Raw genomic sequence first — 23,909 nt, 5'->3', positions numbered from 1 at the left:
GACACTATGATTGTAGGGCTCCAAATATTAGGGGTGCCACATGATCATTAAATTACTTTCAAACACAAAGAATGATTTGAGTTACAGTTGTGGCTTCAGAAAGTCCCCCCCCCCTTTTTTTTGTTAAAAAAACCCAAAAAACTTTAAGTGCTTTTGAAGAATAAACACTGAACACGGGAAACTAATGTCTTTGGACCTCGTCTTAAGAGTAACCTCGCTAAAGCGGATGGGGAACTGCTGCTTGCACCAAATGTCTTCTTTATGTGAGATGGAGCGCTATAGAGAGTCAAAAGTGCCACATACTCGTCAGGTCATTGTCAGCACACAGGGACTTGAAACAAAAGGTAACGGGGATGGCGCTGGATTCCTCTCCTGGGAAGATTCTGCAGCTCATCTCATTAACAGCGGTGAGAGGGCTTCTGTGGCTAAAGTCAGCATTGGTCCCATAACCACATTCTGAAGGTGATGCTGAGTCCCATTCGGCAGATAAAACGCTTGCCGGGCTGCTCAGATCTGATGCCAGATAGTCCTGAGTGTGTGCGTGTTGGTCTGCCATCCGGAGAGTCTCGGTCAGAGCCCAGATGTAGTTGCGGGCAAATCGCAGAGTCTCGATCTTTGTTAGTTTCGCGTCTTCTGGCAAAGCCGGCAGGATGCTCCTCAGCGCGTCCAGGGCGGAGTTCAGATTATGCATGCGGTGGCGCTCTCTATCGTTCGCCTTCATCCTTCGCCTGCCCCGCTGCCCGGACTGCTCACATCTGTGTTTGGGGGTTTTTACTGAGGACACGTCTCGAGTAACAGTCGCTGGTTTTCGCGGGAGCTGTCCTCGTGAGTCTCCTGAAGTGTCACCGGCCTCGTTCACTCGGTTGCGCAGTGTTGGAGAAAACCTGCGCAGGGCGTCGGGGACGCAGATTACTTTATGATGCATCCTGTGCCGACGAAGAAGATGTAAATAATCAAAAGTGATGCCAATGAGACAGCTTGGCTATAAAGAGAAAAAGAAACTACAAATGATGCCCTGAGATGTCCCACAAACCCTGGAAAACACGTTTCCCATTTTTTCCACGAGACTGAAACGTGTATCTACGCTCTGAGTTCGTTAAACGTTTTAACTGATTAAAAATAACAATGCAACTGCACCAGTAATTAGGAAGGAAATATCTGAAAAACATTAAAGGACACATTTTAAAAATAAATAAATAAACTTCTGCTGAATGAGTGTAGTCGCACTTACGTTTGTAGGCCTACTCCTGACAGGCGAAGCTGGGATAAAGACGTAGTCCACTCTTGTAGCTGGAGGCAGCAGACAGTGTATATGTGCAGGTGACAGTGAGGGATGGATGCGCATCTCTTGTCACTTTATATGGCCTTTATCTTATCTGTTTTTTGCACCGTGAACGCCTGAATCAACAGCGCTCGTCGAGGGGCCAATCAGCTTCCAGGCAGCGAGTCCTTCACCCTCTCCCTCTCTCCCTCATCCTTCAGTGTGCTTGCATTTCTTTGTGTATTCATTGTAATAGTTAATTAAATACACGTGGATGGCAAAGTGCCACGGATGTATGTCAGGCTAATAATACTCCGATTTTATGGACTAGGGTCATGTGTTTTTTTCTTGGAGGAGGTAAACATTACGAGCCGATTTCCATAAGTTTGTCTGGGGGCAACAAACATGCAGCGTTCAGGATTGTGCTGGTCCTAAACTACCACTCTGGGAATCTTAATATATCTGTTTATTACTTGTATTTATCATTATGCCAGCTATTCACTAATTTCCCTGTTTTACTGGTCAAATGCTGGAGGTCCTGGTAGGAAAAGAAAACCAAAACATTTTGTGAGCTTTGCTTTGACCTCGGTTTAGTGAGGTCATGCGCTTGTTTCTGTCTAGTGAGATGCTGGTCTAGCAAAAAAAGCTTGACACGAGACACAATATGGATCTTGTATATATGATGTGATACTCGATTACAGATGACCTTTAATTCCCATTAAAGCTTTCAAGGCTAGCTGTCTTCATCTTTACTATCGTTTATTGTTATAGTAAATCACAATGTTGTGTTTATGAAAAGACTTTTGCAACGGTTTAAAATAAGCAACGTTTAGTTTTATGCGCAAAAGTTGGAACCATAGTCAATATTTGTACTGTGTTTAATTAAATATCATTGTACACAAAGTTTTATTTTGGAAATATTATCCGATCTCTATCCATAAGAGGTACTTGTAATCTCACATTTTACGCACTCAAAACATCGGCACATGCCCTGCAAGGCACATTATTGCCAGACTGGCTTCTAAAATCAGCTCCATGTGCACCAGAGTACGCTAAAAACCGAGATGAAGAAGAAAATGCAAAAGTTCTCTGCAGTTATTATTTTATTATTGTTTATTGTTAAAGATTGAGAGACTCTTTGCGATTCTGCGCATATCACACCACCTGGTAAGGCGGACGTTAAAAGAACTTTAAGCTCCTACAAGTTGGTCCTTACTTGTTGCTTCGATGAGTCTTTTTAAAGATTATTTTACCTCTTTGTTAGCTCAGAAAACCTTACCTATATTAAACAAGTGTTGTTTTTAAATGGCATATATTTGGATAAACATTTGCTTCTTGCGTTTGAGCGCAAAGCTCCGGTATTTGGATAAGACAATTACGCATGGAGCAAACTAAAAAAGGAGAGGTGGGAAGGTGAAATCCGCTGTGTAAATCGATGATACAAAGGGTCTTTTTGTGTGTCGCAACAATAAAAGCTCGTTTTCTTCTATAATGTGAGCCTGTGTCTGTGCGCTATGACATCTCCAAAAACTTGTCCAAGATCGCCACAATTCAGTGACGCGTTGCTATTTTCTAATAAAACTTTATTTTAACAAATTAAAGATTAGTGAAATGAGTCAACAGTGTGCAGATACGTTTTAGCTTGGGTAAGGGAGGAAAGGGAAGCGTGGCGGGGCTCGAGCATGATTTACAATTGCCAACAAAGGATCACAAAAAGCTCTCCTTAACTTTCTGTCTAAATATGTGTTTTGGGAACAATCTGATAACCATATGCTTTCAATAAACTGGACAAATATACTAGGGAGATAGGAGATGGTGCCTTGCTGTTATAAAAGGCCCGAAAAGTCTAAAGTAAACTGAATATTACCACTTTACAAATATTCATTGATGCCAAATCCATATTAGGATATCGTGGACAGGTGTGGGTTGAAGTTGTCAGTCTCTCTCCTTGATTTTTTATCAGTGTGCTGTAGTGTCCTGCTTGTTATGCAAAGTATAGGCAAACATAAGCGGCCAGTTGCTGTGGTAATGGTAGATATCGGAGCAGACTTGGTACGAAAAGTGATTTAACAATATTTAACAATAAACTAAGCAAGCTACCGAGCAGGTGATACCTGCCCGATGCTCCTGATTAATACTTCCTCTGCTACTTCACTTTACAGTCTCCTTTGCTTATTTATTAAACGAAATCTATTTATTATTATTTTAGCAAACAGAGGTACCAGGTGGGGCTTTATTTTCGTCTTCGGCTTTTTGTCTGAAGGACGTTTTGAGGGGGACAATCAAAGTCCAACAACTCGCTGACCAGATTGTTGTCATCCCAAACTAGCAGCGAAGCCATTCAATGTGCCCCCCTCCTCTTGTTCTTTCTAGCAAAGAGCTGCCGGGAGAGAAAAAAAGGAAAAGGAAACTTCTTCAAGAAAGGAAAAACATCTTAAAAACATTTAATTGCAACCCGGATGCCATATGTACACCTCTTGTGAGACCCCTCAACAATATGACTGCCTTTTAGAAAGTATGGAGTGCGCCTTTGGAGACGTGTGCGCTTTTGGAGAAGTGCGCGCGTCGTGACCAGCATGACCCCGAACACACTTTACACAAGAAGTAATTCACTTTTAATGTGCTTTGGAGTTTCCTTTCACAGGCAAGGCATTGTACCTCTCACCCCAGCTTTTGAAGACAGTGTACACCAATTATAGCGGAATAGGTGTCCTTTGGAGACAGTTTGTCTTTTTGTAAAGATTGGAGATTTTAAACACAAATAGGACGGTGGCTGCAAGTCGCCCCCTTTCACCCTCTAAACTACTACATAATGTTTTTTCTTTGTTTCTGATAGCTTATTTGCGAAACCTCGTGTTCATTAGCGGCTCTTTGTAGATAAAAAAAGAGCAAATGTTGAATTTTCAGCGAGGGGATGGTAGCTTTAAGGGACATGTGACATTAAGGTTTTAATCAGTTATAAATGTTTGATTTAGACATAAGATAACCTATTTACAAAAAGTTATTTCTCTTGGCGCTTTTAATTTATGAAGACTATTTTAGTCTTCTGCAGAACACGTAAAGAAATACGGTGGATTTGCACTTACCTGTCTGTCTGCCTGGCAGGAAAATACCTGAATAAATCAAAAATATGATTTTATTTGCAGTGTTGTATATTCAGTAAGACAACGATAAAGAAATAATTTAATAAACTTGTAATTCAACAAACATATGCACTAATTGCCCAATTTCTTTCACAACTCTAGTGAATCACAATGAACAGTTAACAAAAAAAAGAAAAAAAAAGTCAGGTCAGCTGAGTTGTTTGATGAAAGTAACACAATCTAAAGGGTGAAAGCTTCCATATCAAAATCCCAAACAATTGTAATTAGCCTAAAAGCACAATTCTGGAGAAGTTTTCAAACCTGTCATATTTCAGGTGTTTAATTTGGATTATTCGTATACATCATAGTATATATGATATATACGCATAGTAAGATGCATGTAAAAATTGACCCTGGCCAAGACTTCGTTCATAACAAGTGCCTATATTCAGTTTTGAACAATAGATCTATTTAGAATATAAAAATTCCCATCGAACAGTAATAAATAGATGTTTGATCCTTAATGAATGTTTCAGAAAGCAGGGGGAATCTATTTTACCGGTATTACAGCACTCATTTTTAGAGGAAAAAAAATATATTATCAGTAATATCATATCTTCTTTTACTTAAGAAATGAAAAAAGAACAGTCATAATAACTCAAATATGTTTTATTGAAAGTGAAAATGGCGAGAACATCATTCTGGAACAATTGGGAATTATTATATAAACATTTATAACCCTTACATCCATTAAACACTCTGCTCAGTTCTGTATCATTAAAAAATATCATCACTATCGTTTATAATGATTGATATAAATATTTTTTTTAATACTGTAACACTTAGAACACAAAACATAAAAGTTTCAGGTTTACCTCAGAACAGCCTCGTTGCACAAGATTTGATAACACCTGTACCACAGGCTAAAATCTTAAAATGTTTGAATTTTGTATATTTTGGGTCACTTTAGGGGAAAAAATAAATACATTTCAGGCTAAAAGAATTCTATTTAGGATGTTTTTACTGGTTTTATATGACAAACAGATGAAGAGCTCTACTGTAAATATGATAAACGTGACGCACCGACTATCCAGGGCAATTTAACTACATGGACTTCAGTTACCACTACAACAACAAAAGAGCACAATACATAATGTGTCTGGGTTATTGTGTTGGTTCAGCCTTATTCCACAAGTCAACCTAGTTTAGTAACTTTTTTATTTATTTTCTTTTAAGACGACCAATTTAATTTTATCAATAAAACGGCAGCTGTACAATTACTTTTTTAATTGTCTCCAAAAGAAGATATTCCACTCAAAACTATAGTGTATATAGATGTGCAGTTACAGTACCCGGCAGCTCTGCGGCGCTGTTTTCCCTTCTAGACAAAATTTCGTCTTGTTACACAAAATGCTAAATGAGGCGTTCACTGATGTTAAAATATGTATACTTTAAGTAGAATAAAAGTAAACGAGTATGATCCAGTTGTAAACAAGAACGTGTCTGTCAAGGAATGAGAGCCATTATCTGTCTTTATAATTATCTGAGAATCAGAGAATGTGACCTTTAGTAATATATGTTTTTAGATACCTTTTGTTAGGTTGCCAAAAATGTTGATTGCTCTCCGCTGAAGAAAACTCAAATGCCGAAATGATCTAAGCAATACACAGTCATACATCTGAATAAATGTCGATAAATTAAGATTTATTACGAAAAGGTACTTTGTTGTCTGCTCGTCAAACTTCTGGGGTAAAGGTCACTGACTCAAGACGTAAATATTTCAATAAATACGGTGGTTTCCATGGCATTACTGGACTCACATGACGGTGAATTGTCTTTTACGTGGCGTCTCTGAATGCAGCATTTCACATCCAGTTGTGGGTGTGAAAACGTGCGACGTTCCTGCGACTCGGAGAGAAGATCTACAAAGCACGCGGTGCCTGGTAGATTGGTAGATTTCACAGCGGCACAGCGTCATCAGATCTACACATGCGCAGACCGCGTGCAGTTATACGCGAGTCTATTTGTTACTTCCTCAATCAGGGTTAGCTTGCTGCTGTGTTTGGTAGTAGCATGTAGATGAGAGTAGAGGACTCATAGCAAAGGCTGCTGGAGGTGACTTTCCCGAGAAGCAGGCTAAATAAAGGGAACTTTCGGTGACAGTTTGCCTCGAGAACATGGACTACTGGGTAGGTGTCTCTGTACTTTCTCTCCGTCTCACGTTACAGGCAGTGTGGCAGACGGGACAATGACAGTGCGGCTTCAGGACGCCCGAAGAAGCAGACTTGTTTATCAGTACTGAAGTGAGCTAATGGCCCGACTTGTTTTGCTGTGAGGGATGCTCCGAGTCCACAAGCACTGGCAGGCACTCTTGTTATGAGAGCTCCGTGTTACAGATATATGGTTGTTTTTCAGGAAACATTTAACCTTCATCGATACTTTTTGGCCCTGGTATAAAAGATGTAACTACAGGTTCATGGTCCACTTTTATTGGTTTAAAGTCTAATAAAATGAGATCCATCCTCTGTGTGCGTGTTTTGCAGCTCCTTCACTATTGTTTATTGTGGCCTGCCTCTGTTTAAAAGTAGAAATCCTGTTCAACATAAACCTGCAGGAAGTTTAAACAAAGCACTACTCTTAGTAGTCCCACGGGAGAGTTGTTTAAGGTTGTGCAAGCAGTGTTTTTTTTTTTTTTCTTTCTTTCTAATTGAAGCAATCACAGGCAGACAAAAGACACGGCAGTAGATGGCAGCTGGTCTGACACAGATCTGCTGTCAGGGCAGAAATTACTCTGAGCTCCTTCAGGTCATCACAGGAGAGAGAAGTAATTATCTCAAGGGGGGAAAAAAACTAAACAAAAAACATACTTTTGATGTTGACCTAAATATCGTTTGATACTGTGGCAGTCTCTAGGCTTTGTAGAGGTTTAAATAAAAAATTTCCAGACACCACATCTGTAATTATTCTCCCCCCTCAGTGATCTCCTCATCTCTCTTTGAGCTTTGGTGATGTTTTAGCAAGCTTACTGTTTTTTCCTTCATGTATCCAGGAGCAGCCACCTCACGCCCAGTATATTTCCATGAGAACATGACCTCCCCTTTGAAACAACAAAAGGTCTCATTAGAAGAATAGTTAAATGTTGTATAGGGTGGGGGTGAGCAAAAGAATGGGTGTCCACTGTTCAACAAGGAGTAGCACAAAACTGGTACAAGAGGCTTTGTGGGAACTTGGTTTAAGTTTTCCTGATGGAAAGCTGTGCGTGTGGGATCTGAGGCTGAAGTAGAGTCAAAAAAGGGAGTGATCCTAGATTATAACCTGTCTAGTCTTTATTTATTTATTCACGTATTTATTTATTTGTTTAGTTGACAGATGTGTGACAGCAATCAAATATGGGCTGTGTGCTAAGTTACATGCCTGTCATGACTCAAGTCAAGCTTCCCATTCAACATATGTTAGTGGCTTATTTTCTGTTGCTTCAGTCAGCTCTTTGCAGCTGATCTTGCTAAACCTGTATGAGAACAGGCTGTCCAAAACAGGCAGGTATGGCAGCTGCTGTCTGGTCAGGGGGTAAGACTCCCATGGCTCACTAACAACCCTTTACCTAGGATTTAATAGGAGGGGGGGGACGGACGACATCTTAGATTGTTCTTTCACACAATAAACGGCCTTTCCGTCGCACTAAGAGGACTCACCTCATTGTGTTATTTTTGCTGTGGCAGAACAGATTGTGATTAGTTAAGATACTGCTGTTGAACCTTAAGCTTTCTTATTGCAGCTGAAGTGGCAAGTCCTCACGATCAGACTGCCTGCTGTTGTGTTGTAAAAAGACTTTGTGAGGGAGATAATGCAAAGATAAATTTGCTGCACTTATGCAATCCCATTGACGGGCATTTCACTGTGATTAAGGCTCACTTAGATCTCCTCGGGCTAAATCATTACATACACATTTGAACTGACAGGAAAGTATTCACCTGTGATCGTGCTTTGAAAGAGACGTAAATTATACCTCGTCGTAAATTTGTAGCTCAGTCTTTCCCGTCTCGTCTAATCCTGACTGATTACCTTAGCGGGCTGGATGTGTTATGTGAATAGTGGGAGGAGTCTGCTTGTAGATCTACAGTTCGCTGAACGTGTTCTCTCACTTTCACCTGGTGTACCGAGTGCTGGCTGTCTCTTCACCTGACAATCAGGAAAAGTGCCGAGTGCGTTTGAAGTGTTTGAGGGTGGGATCTGTAGATCTGGCAATGTCTTCAAAAGTAAGTACTCACACTTGAAAGATTAGTTACTTTCCTTTAAAGTAACTGGATGTGTTGTCAGTCAGTCTTTGATGGTTTATGGCCTGACCTGCAGTGTTTTACTGGACGTCTGTACATCTGCTCCTATCGCACAGTCATGTGTCTTGTTTAAAAAATAAAAAATAAAAAATTCAGATTAAGTGAGCTGAAATTTAACTGTTACCTCATTTTGCAGGAAATCAGTCATTATGCTGTCAAACAGTGACTAACTTTCTTGATACATGGCACGCAGTGGTAACTTCCCCATATCACCATAGTCGCTAAGAGATCTGTATCACAGGAAACATGAGTGCTGTTGACTGAATAGTTTGACCCTTCTGTAAATCCAATATGTTGTTAGAGAAAAGCTGATGGTTGCTCTGCACTTCTGTTGTAATGCATATTGTGTGTCTCTATGTCCAGAGTGCCTTGGAGGTGTATAAGGAGATGGTGCTGGTGTATTTGGAGGAGGGCCGGCAGCAGGTGAACTCGCGCTGCGCCCATCTGGAGCCGTGGCAGATCATCGGAGTGACAGTGATCACCACATTGGGAGCACTATGGGTCAAAGGCTTCCTCTTCCAGCAAGAAAGTAATCTTTCACACAATAAGAATGGGTCCAAAGTAGGCCTGCTAGAGTCTTTGAGACTTGAGATAACGCATGTATTTAGCTAACCATCTGCTAATGTAGTGCACACTATCTAGAATTGCGGCACAACCGAGCAAAGCCATCATTTGTCTCGACTTTCTAGATCTTCCAATGAATCGGTGCTTAAATTCCTCAGCAAGTAGGTCAGAGCCAGCCATCTGTAGCTCTCTGAGAAAGGTCAGAGTGTGGCTTCTTGGTAAAAATCTAGTTCTTTAGTGTGTTTGCGAGCAGAGTGAAAGGGGCTCGTGACTACGCCTTCCCTTAACGTGTGATTATGGGTCACAGTCAGCTGCTTAATATTTGTGGATGCGTGCATGCTAACATTTCACCACAGCTGCTGCCTTGTGTTTTCTGGTTAATAGGTCTGACATCACGAATCAAGAAGCAGTGCTTTAGACTCATCAGAAAAATACCCTTCGTCGGCGGGGCAGTAAGTATCAGTGGTAAATCTCTTCCCTTTTTTATTTTCCCCCCTTCTGGTGTGTGCTGACGAGTGTCTGGGGTTATTATGAGTCATTCTTGGATGACTGCATATCAAAGTCATGGAGGGGGTTGGGTGGGAATGACAGACCTTTGGCACAATTAAGATGTTGCTCTGGTGATAACATGTGGTTACTTCTGTTCAGTCAGCAATACTGTTACTTCTCCTATATCCATTTTAGGTTATGGGTTACGTTACTCTACTGCTGTTTGTGCCTGTAAAGTAACTCTGTCCTCTCTTTGTATCAGATCCAGAGCCAGCTGAACAAGGCTTTGGATGACATGTCTGCTAGTCTATGTACCCTCAAGGAGGGGATGAGCTACACCACAGAGCTTCCCTCCAAAGGTCTCTCTCAGGCCAAAGTAATGGAGAAAATCAAGGAGTACGACACCCTGAGTAAGTCCTCATTCAGCCCTGAGATTCCTGCTTCTTTATCAGTATCACCAAGTATTTCTAATCTTCATTGCTGATAAGAAAACTTGTCTACTTATCTTTCAAAAGGATAAAAACATATCTTTGAGAAAGCCAGTGATTTCTCAAGACTCAATCTTTTGTTGCAGATGAGGTGAAGTGGGATAAGGGATTGGTTTCTGGGGCAGTGTACTGGGGTGATGAGTCACTGACCAAACTCCTAGTGAAGGTATGCATCTCTGTATACATTTGCAGATTTTGGCATTCCAAGCATTAATGGCCAGGGTCAAGCTTGAATGCATTTTGGAGTTTTTACAGTAACAAAGTTATTTTTTGATTTCATTTCCTGGTCGGTCCTTTCGATGACATTGGTTTCACCCTGGTTTGAGGTTTGCAGTTTATGCAACACTTTACTACTTTTGTCATTCATTTGTTTGTTTGTTTGGGGTTATTTTAGGTATATGGAGATTTTGCATGGAGCAATCCACTCCACCCAGACATTTTTCCTGGCGTACGGAAGATGGAAGCAGAAGTTGTCAGAATGGCTTGCACACTCTTCCATGGTGGGCCTAACTCCTGTGGCACAGTAAGTCACCATACAGTAGACACTTGCAAGAAAAGGATTGATTTTCTTTATCGGCAGGATTTCCGTCACAGTTATACAATAATTATAATAATAATAGAGAGGGACAACTTAAAACCCACTTTTAGTCTAGTCTCCTTAATAGAAATACAAAGAAATAAAATTGCAGTTTGTGTTGTAACTCAAAGTCATGAAAAGTTATAATGAGACTTTGCTGAATATCTGACCACTTTTGTGATCAATGCAGAAAATCTGGTGATCCCAAAGATTTCTTTTTTGCAACTCTGTTATCAGACCGATGCACAAACCTCTATCCCTACATTTAGAAAAGGTGGACTGAATTTGTCTTATCCTTACCGCTCCTTTGTGCAGGTCACTTCAGGAGGAACCGAGAGCATACTGATGGCCTGCAAAGCATACAGAGACATCGCATACGAGCGAGGCGTCAAACACCCTGAAATGTAAGCCGAGCTTTACAGGACACAGGGGCCATGTCAAGGCTTGTTCCTGCCAGAGAAAGTCATGAAATCATTTTCGCGTCCTGCTTTTGTTTCTGCAGCCTTGCACCTGTGAGCGTCCACGCAGCTTTTGACAAAGCGGCACATTATTTTGGGATGAAGCTGGTTCACATTCCTCTCGACAAGAAAACTATGAAAGTGGATGTGAAGGTGAGAGAGAACACGTGTAGACAGCATGTGCTGACTTCTGTTTCCAGGCATTATTTATTCCAGTGTTGTTTGTTCTCTTTCAAGGCCATGAGGAGAGCCATCAGCAAGAACACAGCCATGCTTGTCTGCTCAGCTCCCCAGTTTCCTCATGGAATCATAGATCCCATTGAGGAAGTAGCCAAGGTTAGAAGTGCACCATTTTTTTTTTTTTAATGTACTCTTGACAAAAACTGGGAAGTCAAATCCCTCACACTTTCCCTCGATGTGTTGCAGCTGGCTGTACGCTACAACATCCCGATGCATGTGGATGCCTGTCTGGGTGGTTTTCTTATTGTGTTCATGGCCAAGGCTGGTTACCCACTCGCCCCATTTGACTTCAGGGTAAAAGGTGTTACCAGCATCTCTGCAGACACACACAAGGTAAGGAGTGGCTGAACAGCCTTCAGATCAAATCTTTCTAGAACAATATACATATGTGTATATATACATACCACACATAGATTGTTCTATGTGTGGTATGTACAGGGATATGCTTGTTTTAATTCTGCACCTTGTGTGCATGTGTTACGTTTCTCTCCAGTATGGCTACGCCCCCAAAGGTTCCTCAGTGATCCTCTACAGCGATAAAAAGTACCGTCAGTACCAATACTTTGTAGCTGCTGACTGGCAAGGGGGGATCTATGCCTCACCGTCTATAGCGGGCTCCAGGCCAGGAGGAATCATCGCCGCCTGCTGGGCGACCATGATGTATATGGGAGAGAACGGCTACGTAGACGCCACCAGGAAGATCGTCAGCACAGCTCGCAAGATCAAAACAGAGTAAGACACAGACTTGTTACACTGAAGATAATAAATTACGGAGTCTGTAATTTATTATCTTCTTTAACATTCTTCTGTCTTTTCTGTTTGTCAGAATCCGCAAGATTAAAGGGGTGTTTGTGTTTGGGGATCCGGAGGTGTCGGTGGTGGCCATCGGCTCGGATGATTTTGATATTTTCCGTCTGTCTAACGCACTGACGTCAAAGGGCTGGAATCTGAACACATTGCAGTACCCGTCCAGGTAGATGTAAAACAAACGATAACGTCTCAGTAAATGTGATGGCATGATAAATATTTACACCTCACAATTGTTGCTTTCACAGCATCCACATTTGCTGCACAGTTTTGCACACTCAGCCAGGGGTCGCTGATCACTTTATTCGTGATGTCAAAGAGCAGGTCGCCATCATCATGAAGAACCCCAAAGAGAAAACTACAGGAATGGTGAGTTTGGTTTACTTATCTACATAGTCATCATTAGCAGTTTGGCACCACGTGGGTTTTTTTAAGAAGTTTAAATAACACAAAGACACCAATCTTTCTTTATCATTACATCACAGTTTTGCTTTGATGATCCATGACAGGATGTTGTAATCCTATTGTAATGACAGGGTCACAGTCTAAGCCTACTGCATATAGATAAATTCATACCATATTCAGCTACTTCATCTGACTTTGGACTGTAGGAGGAAACTATGGGAGATTACATATTACTGTAGATCCAAACTATACCTTTATCATTCAAATCAAGCTGACTTCACCTTTGTAGTGCTTGCTAGTGTAGCCACTGGAGAGGAACCATGCTGAGTGCTGTGTATTTAGCTTTCTTTTCTGTTTAACATTCTGTGGGTATTTTGGGAAGGGAAGTGGCATTTTGCATTGTTGCTGTATAAAACCTTCGATTTGAGTCGACACAAGCAGCTATTTTGTGTGTCAGCTTTTAAACTCCACCCACGTGGGACAAGCAGCACTGTGCCCGACAGGTTTGTCAGCAGCGTAGTTAACACTGAGAACAGATCTTGCTGCAGATTAAGGTGAATTCCATATAACTAGAGGTTAGTTTCTCAATTTCCCAAGTTTCATTTGTTCTTCAGTCAGTTCACTCATCACATTGAGGTACAAGAGGTTATATGAATCCAAACACAACAAAAAACCCCAAAAACCATAACATCTGTGCTGCCATTTAACTGGAACTTTTTATTAATGCAGCTGCCTTCTGCGTCTGAAAGTATATAGCTAAGAGAAAACCTGTTCTAGGAGACAGATGATTTGTCTGGATGTTTGTAAGCTCACTTATGTTCCTGCTCTTGCAGGGAGCGATCTACGGCATGGCCCAGGCCATCCCAGACAGATCCCTAGTCACGGAGATCTCCCGAGGTTTCTTGGACTGTCTCTACAGCACTGAGGTGACCAAGTCAAACATCAGCCACATGAATGGCAACGGCAAAGCCCACTGAAAAGGGATTGGTCCCTCCTGGCCCGACAACACTGCATGCAGGGAAACGCTCTTGCCTCCTCCCAGAGCTCTGATTTTTAAATCGTTCAACGGTTGCCTTATCTTGCATACCTGCACCATATATACATATGTAAACAAACATCTGCAGCAATCTTTGAAGCACAAGCCATTGTCATTCTAATCAGCTTAGGGGGAAATTCCTCGTAACACTGCGCCTAAATGGTACAGAGAAGACATGACTGGGTCCAAACGAGTTTTAACCTCTGATTTGATTTTAAATTATGTAGAGGAAATGTGTTTGTTTTTTCTGTTTGACATTTCATTTCAATTTTAGCTTTCATTTAATACACGTCTGTCATGATATCTACTGATTGCATAGTAAAACCTTTCAGCTTTTTTTAATACCAGAACATTTCAATGCCGTCACCGCTTCACTTCACTGTCCACGACGACTTTGCAAAAACAAACCACTCGAAAGCTCAAAATGTGCTAGAATCGCTGTGCTGCCTGTAGCTTATAAACTGATGCACTGCTCTGAACTGGCTGTACATGCCTGTGTATTATCATCAAAAGGGTGGTTTAATGTAAAAGCATTGCAATGCCCTAAAAACTACATATCAGGTTAATATGTACATCACTTGAAACCAGAGTTTATCTGCAAACCTGAACATGTATGTCCTTGTTTTGTTAGCACTCATTTACCTTCATTTGTTGTTCATCTACTGTGGTTGGTATTATAGACAGTGGGAATGGGAGTTTTTAATGTTATTAATATCCACTAAAACTCTTAATTTTAATAAGAGAGAACAGGGGCATTAATATTTTGAAAGAGGCTAGTGATATCCAAAGCTCTCCAGCTACTTATCAGTTACTTGGATAATCAAGTAGCAGAAACTCAATTATTCCTCTGTATTCTGCAAAGTCACCTGTGTGTCACCTCGTTGTAATAATTTGTGTCCTAATTCAATCTACCTCAGTTTCCACTAAATGCAAACGTCATTATTTCATCCAGTGAAACCCATTCAAACTGGGCGTCAGTTTTCCATTTCTCACATAACAAAAGCGTTACAGCATTTGGGGCATTTGACAGACTGCACTAAAGTGTTCTTAAATACACCGAAAGGGAACATCTCCGCTGTGAGCGATCCACAGATGGAGATTCTTTAAACTTGGGAGAAATCAGCTGTTTGCCCTGACTGACTGTGGACATGATGTATTCTAGTAAATATCTAGTCAGCAGGATATGTTACTCACAGATTGATAACTTAAAATGCATACTGTAACACCAAAAGGACCTTGCTCTCTGTTTCTCAAATGCTTTCATCTAACATTGCTGAAAATTCCTTGAATTTAGTTCCATGTTTGTGCAATATGTAACTTCTCCTTGGTGAAGTGTAACAAATGGGAATGCTCTACATGTTTAGCAGAAACATTGTAGTGAATGACAACTTATCAGCCTTGATTAGTAAATTTTAAGCATTTGTGTGACCGCTCCATTTTGCTTCATTTGACTCTTTTTGTGAACGTTTGTGTTTCAACTGTTTTTATTTACTGGGAGCTTTTTGAAGAGATTTGGCATGAATGTAATTACAGTCTCACACGTGCAAGAATGTCCCATCTTGTAGCCAGTGCCTGGTTTAAAGACTGATTAAACAATCCAGCTAACAGTTAAAGTTCATACCATCGTGTGTCCATGCTTTCATCCTGAAATACTATGATCAGTAATAAGGTGCGGAAAGCCATGCTGATACAAAAAATTAAAAAGGACTAATCCTATTGCGTTCAAGAAATACTACAAACTGATGATTGAATGTCCAAGAACTCTGCGTAAGTTGTTTTAGGCAGTAGCTGGCACGGATAACCCTGTAACAGATTCTCTGAAGGTCTACACAGTAAATCTTCACTGGCAGTGACATTATGTAGCAATGATGTGTTTGACCTCATGCTGACATTGCAGTCTTTCCAACAACGGGGATTGGGCTTAGCTGACTGTAGCAGATGGCTCTACAGTGATGTTTTCAATAAAATGGAAAATCACTAATCATTTCTTAGTCGTCTTTTTAAGTTACAACAGGAAACAGTGTGACGGGGGAAAATCATTTTAATGACAAAGTTGAAAAACACTTAGTACACAACACACATGTTGGGACCAGAGGTGTGGTGCTATGTGATAAACTACCAGAGCGCACCGACAACGCGCATTTCCACGTTAAGCGGAGCATGTAAACATAGTGGCAGTTTACATACTTATTCATTTGTCACTGATCACACGATCAAATGTTAGACTACCTTTATGTACAAATCTTAAAGTCGTCTGTGTACAGTTTCAAATCAGGTTCCCTCCTGCTCTCTCTGTTCCTCGCTTATTTCCTTGCAGAATAAGTGAATTTGTAACTGGTTAAAACTGATGGGAGGTGTGTGATCTTGTTGAGACAGCTGTTCAAGAGAGGCAGGTGGTGCGTTTCCTCCAGGGAAGGGCTGCTTCGCTGTAAAAACCTGAGATGTGTGTGTACCAGCTGGATTTCTGGACAATCGGCCCTCACTTACGAAGTCACAGTCAAGCTAGCCAACCCGAAATGTTGTTGCATATTACGGTACGAGTGCCGAATGGCTTAGAAACACGAGTCTTCTGTATACTGGCATTTCACTATTTTACTACTCAATCCATTTCGACTTTTGAAATATTAGTAGTTGAAATATAACATAAATTACTTTATGAGTCTCACACTGCACAATCTGATATCCTCCTGTTGGCTGAGCACTAGATGAGGCCCAGTTAAGAAGATTGTGCGGCCTGGTCGTCAACCCATTTCCGACATTGGCCTTTTATTGTGGGCAGTCTAAGGGAAACCTGTGCAATATTCATGCTGTCTAATCAGCACCTTGACATGCCACACCTGTGGGCAGGGATGGATAATCTCAGCAAAGGAGAAGTGCTCACTAACACAGATTTAAACAGATTTGTGAACAATATTTGATAGTAATGGGTCCTTTGTGATTGTAAAAAATGTTTCAGGTCTTTGAGTTCAGCTCATGAAAAATGGGAGCAAAAACAAAAGTGTTGCGTTTATATTTTTGTTTAGTGTAGGTAGAAAATAACAGGCTAAGAATTGCTAGATAATATTAATAATCCAGGTTTGGCTAGGGAGGTGTTTTTCTTTCTGTCTTTTTTCCAGGAAAGTAGCAGATGCAGACGACCTGAGACGTGGACGGAGTGGAGGAGAAGATCCACAGGGGGAAATGGCAGGACCGCCACGTCGCTATCCAGAAGAAGATAGTCATACTAATACTTGTTTTTGTTGTGGTATAAAACTGTTTTGGCTGCTAAGAGGGGCATCCTTTTTGTGAAGCAGACCGCTGGTTCACATCCAGGTATGCTAGATAGTAGACTTCCAGGTGTGTAGAGAAGCACATACCAACATCATCGTCAACGGCGCTGCTGGGGAGAGAATGAGCAGCTTCCGTTTCCTAGGTGTACATCTGGCGGAGGATCTTACATGGTCAGTAAACAAAAACAAAACAGTGAAGAAGGCACAGCAGCACTTCTTCTTTCTCAAGAGACTGAAGGGATTCGGCATGAGCCCCAGCATTCTCAGGACCTTGAACTGCTGTGTCATTGAGAGCATCCTCACTGAATGCATCACCACGTGGTACAGCACCGCTTACAACCGCAAAGCTCCCCAGAGAGTTGTGCAGTGTGCTGAAAGGATAATTGGAGGTGAGCTTGCCTCCCTCCAGGACATCTACAGTCGTGGCCAAAAGTTTTGAGAATTACATAAAAATTGGAAAAGTTGCTGCTTAAGTTTGTATAATAGCAATTTGCATACACTCCAGAATGTTATGAAGAGTGATCAGATGAATTGCATAGTCCTTCTTTGCCATGAAAATTAACTTAATCCCCAAAAAACATTTCCACTGCATTTCATTGCTGTCATTAAAGGACCTGCTGAGATCATTTCAGTTACGCAGGTGAGAATGTTGACGAGCACAAGGCTGGAGATCATTATGTCAGGCTGATTGGGTTAGAATGGCAGACCTAATATGTTAAAAGGAGGGTGATGCTTGAAATCATTGTTCTTTCATTGTTAACCATGGTGACCTGCAAAGAAACGCGTGCAGCCATCATTACGTTGCATAAAAATGGCTTCACAGGCAAGGATATTGTGGCTACTAAGATTGCACCTAAATCAACAATTTATAGGATCATCAAGAACTTCAAGGAAAGAGGTTCAATTCTTGTTAAGAAGACTTCAGGGCATCCAAGAAAGTCCAGCAAGCGCCAGGATCGTCTCCTAAAGAGGATTCAGCTGCGGGATCAGAGTGCCACCAGTGCAGAGCTTGCTCAGGAATGGCAGCAGGCAGGTGTGAGCGCATCTGCACGCACAGTGTGCGCACAGAAGACTGTTGGAAGATGGCCTGGTGTCAAGAAGGGCAGCAAAGAAGCCACTTCTCTCAAAAAAAAAAACCCCATCAGGGACAGATTGATCTTCTGCAGAAAGTATGGTGAATGGACTGCTGAGGACTGGGGCAAAGTCATATTCTCAGCTGAAGCCTCTTTCCGATTGTTTGGGGCATCTGGAAAAAGGCTTGTCTGGAGAAGAAAAGGTGAGCGCTACCATCAGTCCTGTGTCATGCCAACAGTGAAGCATCCTGAGAACATTCATGTGTGGGGTTGCTTCTCATCCAAGCGAGTGGGCTCACTCACAGTTTTGCCCAAAAACACAGCCATGAATAAAGAATGGTACCAAAACACCCTCCAACAGCAACTTCTCCCCAGATCTTAATCCCATTGAGAACTTGTTCAAGAGGTGGGTGGACAAACAAAAGCCCACTAATTCTGACAAACTCCAAGAAGTGATTATGGCAGAATGGATTGCTATCAGTCAGGATTTTGGCCCAGAAGTTGATTGAGAGCATGCCCAGTCGAATTGCAGAGGTCCTGAAAAAGAAGGGCCAACACTGCAAATACTGACTCTTTGCATAAATGTCATATAATTGTCGATAAAAGCCTTTGAAACGTATGAAGTGCTTGTAATTATATTTCAGTACATCACAGAAACAACTGAGACAAAGATCTAAAAGCAGTTTAGCAGCAAACTTTGTGAAAACTAATATTTGTGTCATTCTCAAAACTTTTGGCCACGACTGTACAAGAAGCGTTGCCTGAGGAAAGCAGGGAGGATCAATCAAAGACTCCTGTCACCCCAGTCACAAACTGTTCAGACTACTTCCGTCAGGCAGGAGGTACTGCAGTATCCGGTCCTGAACCAGCAGACTAAAGGACAGCTTCTTCCATCAGGCCAGCAGACTACTGAACAGTGACACTTCATAGACACCTCGCTCTCACCTACAGGAACTTCAACACTGTGCACTCCATAATGTACATATATGCTATTCTTTTTTCAGAATATTCAAACTGCTGACGGACGTGATTTGATTTGAGGCCCAGTGCGCTGTAACTTGTAATTTCAACGGATAAAGTGAATGAAATCTTGGTATCTCTTGCCAGAGATGCCAAATGGAAGAACAAATTATTCTAAAAGGTTAGAAGCAGCACTGGTGAGAATTTGGAGGAGTTTGAGTCAGCGAGGGTCAGAGGTCACTAAACAAATTATGGACAACCCATCACACCTGCTCCATTCCACCCTTGTAAAGAAGCACGGCTCCTTCTCCCTCTAACTGATTCAAACTTTCAGCCATGAAGAACACTTCAGGAAATCATTCCTATTGTTCTCTCTGTAAAAGTGTACAATAACTCTTCATTATGTGGCAGGATAAATACAGTATCTGTCTATCTCCCTATGTAGAATTTGCTGTGGGCAGTTCAGTGGGCTGTAAGCAGGAAGAGGAAGGGTGAGGGTGATCCAGAGTAAGAATCCAGTGAAATATTGGCATCACCTCTTACAGTTTCCTTGTAATATCAGCTGAAAGTTGAGAATATGTAAATTGGGTAGAGTTAATTTTCTCTGAAACCATACAGTTAATTGGGCTGTGAGTCGGAGTGGGAGGAGTGAGGATGACCTAGAGTAAGAATCAAGTGAAATATTAGCGTCACCTCTTACAGCTTTCCTGTATTATCAGTTCAAAGATGAGAATATTGGAATTACAGTAATGTAATTTGAGTAGAGTTTACTGTTTATTTTCTCTGAAGCTGTACAATTCTTTGGGCTGTGAGGCAGAGGAGGAAGAGTGGCGGTAACCCAGAGTAAGAATCCATTGAAATATTAGCGTCACCTCTTACAGTTTCCGTGTAATATCAGCTGAAAGACGAGAATATTCAAAGTACAGTACTGTAATTTCTCTGAAACTGTACAGTTCTTTGGGCTGTGTGTGAGAGGCGGAGTAGGAAGAGTGGAGGTAACTCAGAGGAAGAATCCAGTGAAATATTAGCGTCACCTCAAACAATTCGCTTGTAACAAAAAAACCCAACCCCAAAACAAAAACACACACACAAAAAAACAAAACAACAACAAAAAAAAAAAAACAAAAAAAAAAAAAACACAATATCAAAAATACAGTACAGCAATTTTATTTAGTTGGGGATAAGGTCAGGTTGAACAGAAATAGACAGTATAGTGAGAAGACAATGCTTTGTATATATTATCAACTCTTACAGAATATATATAACATTTTTTGTTATTTCAATGTGTAGTGTGAGAATCATAAAGTAATTTGTTATATATCAAACTGCTAATATTTCAAAAGTCGAAGTGGATTGAGCAGTAAAATAGTGAAATGCCAGTATACAGAAGACTCGCGTTTCTAAGCCATTCGGCACCCGTACCGTAATATGCGTAAGAATAGTGCAACAACATTTTAGGTGCGGCTGGCGGTGCGGTTAGCTTGACTGCGACTTCGTATGTGAGGGCTCACTTGACTGCGGTACAATACGGTGTAGACGAACACAAACTCATTTACGGTCAGGACCTGACCATACCCCCAGTTAATGAAGTTACTGTGCTGCATGCGCACATTACCGTTCTCCTCTCTGAACGTCATGTGATGATGGACCAATCTGATTTGGAAACCTGACCAAAACCCTGAAACATCGCAAACCCATCAGATCACTGTGAAGAAATGAACTTGCTGCCTGTAATAACCATCCTTATGGTTGTGTGACAGCCATAGCTTTAGCACCCTCATCATTTGGAGCAAAACAAATGTAACACAATTACTGTCAGACGTGTTTCCGGTATTAATTTCAGTTTGAAGTTAATTGTATACACATCTTAGTAAATCGTTTATGTACGATTTATTTAAATACGATGCTGCCCCCAAAAAAGTTTGACTGGGAACGCCAAACAGATATGCAATAAGCTGCAAATATCAGTTTTACAGCTTTGACCATACAGTTTGGTTTACTGGATCATTAGATATTCTTTAATGACGTTTAAATTTAAGCCAAATTAGTTCAATTACAGCATTTTATTTCTTCGCTTGTTGAGAAGTTGGCGGAGCATCGCTCCGTTGCGCTCTGGCAGGAATGGGCCTATAGTTGGGACAGAAAGATGAATGGACCATTGGAATTTCTACCATTTCTTTAAGCTAATAATCCCCCCCCCCCCCCCCCCCCCTCCCTCCCCACTTTAAAAAAAACCCCATATGAAGAGCACTTTAGTCTTCTCTGCCTTGACCGGTGACATTCTGCTCACATTAGAGATGCCTGGTCAATCAAGGTGGCCAAAGAGATGTCACGTTGGGACAGCCCTCCACAGTCATGCGTGCTGAGAGTTATCTGGACCTGCGTTAAAGAGAATGCACAAAGTGGTGAATCAATGCAAATTTGAATGCGTTTGCTTGAAAATACCACTCGACAAAGAGCTTTGTCGCCATTTGTTATGGTCATTACAGGTGAAGCATCAGCACAAGGTAAGACCCTGGGAAAGTGTCTTTTAACGTTTTGACAAAACCAGACGACACCCTGAGTGTCCAACAGGAAACACTGCAAGTTTAGCAAAAGCCATTTTGACTTGAAAATGAGACTCACGTGGTATTAATCACATTAATTAGGGCGCGTTTAGTAACACCTGTGTTCAGTTACAATTTCATGCTAAAATAGCTGCCGTGTAACATGGATGTAGTTAACCGGTTACACATTTGACGCTGAGAAGTCTGTTAGCACTATTTTAAGACACAGTCATGGGTTAAATTCCCGACGAAGAGACCTGCAGCTGCCATCTTTAAACGGTTCACAGCTAGCTAGTCGTTTACCTGACATTTGGTGTCGACTAGGTATCTGGTGTCTTAGAGCTTTGGGTGAAAATTATTTATCCCATCTTCCCCTAACCCTGCCATGGGTTTCTATAGTAACAAAAGCCAGCTGTCCACGGTGCCAGGAAAACAACCCCCACCCCATAGGCTGTAATCTTATTTTCATTTTTTATTGGGCTTGCCTACCTTATTATAGACATTGAACCACTCAGGATGATGGTTCAACTTCTCTGCATGTAAAGCCACTCTGGACATAAAGCCAAAAGCCTGGAGGGGGGGAAATAAAAAAATTTAAATAAAGTAGAGCGGTTATATGGGTCATTTAAGTTTAAAAGTTATATTTGACAATGATGCAAGAACCTGATTGAAGTCTTTGAAAATAAACTCTTTGTAAATAGCATCTCGTCCAACGACCTCCACCCACTGAGCGTTGCGTAGCAGGGGGAGTATGTGGGCCCTCTCCTCTTCAGTCAGAGCTTGGACCTTACCAGCCTGTGAGGACAGAGCAGAGGGAACAGTGCAGCAGATTTGAGAGGGGCAGTTTCACAAACACAAACTCTGATTGGTTGTAGAGGAACCCATCTGGAAACAATGAGAGGCCACATTCCTAGTTTAAAAATCTAGCTGGTTCAAAGGTATGTGGTGGTGGAGAGGGGGTGGTGGTGGTTGGTCTTTTCCTCTAACACATGATGCAGGGTCAAAACACAGGTTCAAAGTGAAATTTATTTCATTCAGCCCTCATGATCCAGACTACATATTTAAACTGCAGGGTCAACATTGCATAACATCGTCCAGATAGATAGCATTTTATTGCACAATCTACATATGAACGCTCTGCCCCTAGCTGAGCAGTCACAATTATGTACCAGCAGAGCAGACAGATGTCAGGACCAGAGCCTCAGACCGAGCAGTGACATCAACAGGTATCATAGCAACGGTCTAATCTGCTCGATCTGTGGCATGAATGGGCACTACAGAAACGATCACTGCTGGTTAAAACCTCAAACAAACTTCAAACAAACCTCACGGTGGCTTGCTGTGAACATCTCTCCTCCTCCAAACTCATGTTAGCATGCACGACACTTTATTGTATTTATCTAGCTTGGAAACCTGAAATGTCAGTCTGCAATAAAACATTGTAATGTAGAGCAGAGTGCTACCTGTGACCGTGAGGAAATGTCAACAGCTCCATGTGGCAGACAGTGTAGAGAGGTTGTGTACTCACCATGTCTGGAGAGGCTTTTCATGCACAGGGGAGGTTCAGCTCCAGCAGCCTGTTGCACAGATGCAAATCTGCTGTGGGAGCCAGTGAGAGCAACTGGAATAAATCCATTCATGGTCCCCGCCTAGCTGCCCTTGCAGGAGCCTGAGCAAAAATCCTCACTGCTGCTAAGCTATTCAGCCACCTGTCAGCATGGGTTTAATCATAAACTATCATCTGTTGCACAAGGCATGCATTAGGCCAGCTATTGTAGCACGATTCAGCACAAAGGCCAGTGCAGCAGTGTTTGCTGTGTGAAGAGAGAAGACACTGTACCTTTTATGCACACATATCAAACATGAACTTAATCCTAAGAATAATTACCTGCTGATATTAATGTCTTTTCTCCAGTTGACAGCAGATTTAAAAAGGAGGTTGGCTCTTCAGCTGACCAGAGTTCATGTCAAAGGTTAACAACCCGCTCTTGTTAGATTGCCCCGGTGAACTCATCTGTCACTGTGAGCGCTCAGAGAAATGAAGTGGTTAATGGAATGAAAACAGGGAGAGGATGTGACAGGAGATCAGCATTTAACAGCTGACTGGACCTGGAAATGAGAGCGCTGCTAAAGTGATTTAGTTAGCTGTGATTTAGAACAAAACCATTAGACTGGGGTGAAACGGAGAGTGTCTGCTGACTGTGGCATTAATACTGACACACAGATACATACCTGTGACCTTTTTAAACTCACTGATTATTAGTCTGATTTTACTTAGCATCCTTCATGTCAAATCATGACAATGATTACATGTGACCC

At 41.5% G+C, this 23,909-nt stretch overlaps 3 protein-coding genes across 4 annotated transcripts; 1 reads left to right on the top strand and 2 right to left on the bottom strand.

Moving 5' to 3' along the window:
* Positions 1-286: 286 nt before the first annotated feature.
* neurog3 (neurogenin 3) lies at positions 287-925 on the bottom strand. The gene has a single exon (XM_063492239.1). It carries the CDS (start codon positions 923-925, stop codon positions 287-289), a length of 639 nt encoding a protein of 212 aa, XP_063348309.1.
* A 5,468-nt stretch (positions 926-6,393) lies between these two features.
* On the top strand, positions 6,394-15,360 carry sgpl1 (sphingosine-1-phosphate lyase 1). Of its 2 annotated transcripts, none has more exons than XM_063491602.1 (14): positions 6,394-6,533; positions 9,042-9,207; positions 9,627-9,694; positions 9,994-10,141; positions 10,306-10,385; positions 10,614-10,742; positions 11,112-11,200; positions 11,299-11,407; positions 11,492-11,590; positions 11,681-11,827; positions 11,988-12,226; positions 12,321-12,467; positions 12,550-12,670; positions 13,540-15,360. In XM_063491602.1, exons 1-14 carry the CDS (start codon positions 6,522-6,524, stop codon positions 13,681-13,683), a joined length of 1,698 nt encoding a protein of 565 aa, XP_063347672.1. In that variant the 5' UTR covers positions 6,394-6,521; the 3' UTR covers positions 13,684-15,360. The 2 variants fall into 2 exon arrangements, with proteins under 2 accessions (XP_063347672.1, XP_063347673.1); XM_063491603.1 differs by having other exon boundaries at positions 6,394-8,600.
* A 5,907-nt stretch (positions 15,361-21,267) lies between these two features.
* On the bottom strand, positions 21,268-23,241 carry pcbd1 (pterin-4 alpha-carbinolamine dehydratase/dimerization cofactor of hepatocyte nuclear factor 1 alpha). The gene is made up of 4 exons (XM_063491790.1): positions 23,119-23,241; positions 22,254-22,385; positions 22,080-22,160; positions 21,268-21,423 (listed from the first exon to the last, which is right to left on the bottom strand). The coding sequence occupies exons 1-4, from the start codon at positions 23,119-23,121 to the stop codon at positions 21,331-21,333; spliced, it is 309 nt and encodes a 102-aa protein (XP_063347860.1). The 5' UTR covers positions 23,122-23,241; the 3' UTR covers positions 21,268-21,330.
* Positions 23,242-23,909: the final 668 nt, after the last annotated feature.

Source organism: Pelmatolapia mariae, linkage group LG13 (assembly GCF_036321145.2).
Source record: "Pelmatolapia mariae isolate MD_Pm_ZW linkage group LG13, Pm_UMD_F_2, whole genome shotgun sequence".
Taxonomy (NCBI): domain Eukaryota; kingdom Metazoa; phylum Chordata; class Actinopteri; order Cichliformes; family Cichlidae; genus Pelmatolapia; species Pelmatolapia mariae.
The sequence above is the reverse complement of the archived record's forward strand: the minus strand, read 5'-3'. Positions and strand labels throughout refer to the sequence as shown.

Excerpts from the sequence above, each read along its gene's own strand:
- neurog3 (XM_063492239.1), bottom strand. The coding sequence starts at position 925 with ATGCATCATAAAGTAATCTGCGTCCCCGACGCCCTGCGCAGGTTTTCT.
- sgpl1 (XM_063491602.1), top strand. Across the intron at positions 11,591-11,680 it reads CCATTGAGGAAGTAGCCAAG|CTGGCTGTACGCTACAACAT; the intron begins GTTAGAAGTGCA and ends GATGTGTTGCAG. Across the intron at positions 12,468-12,549 it reads ACATTGCAGTACCCGTCCAG|CATCCACATTTGCTGCACAG; the intron begins GTAGATGTAAAA and ends TTGCTTTCACAG.
- pcbd1 (XM_063491790.1), bottom strand. Across the intron at positions 22,161-22,253 it reads TTTTCAAAGACTTCAATCAG|GCTTTTGGCTTTATGTCCAG; the intron begins GTTCTTGCATCA and ends CCCCCCCTCCAG. Across the intron at positions 21,424-22,079 it reads GGTTCAATGTCTATAATAAG|GTCCAGATAACTCTCAGCAC; the intron begins GTAGGCAAGCCC and ends TCTTTAACGCAG.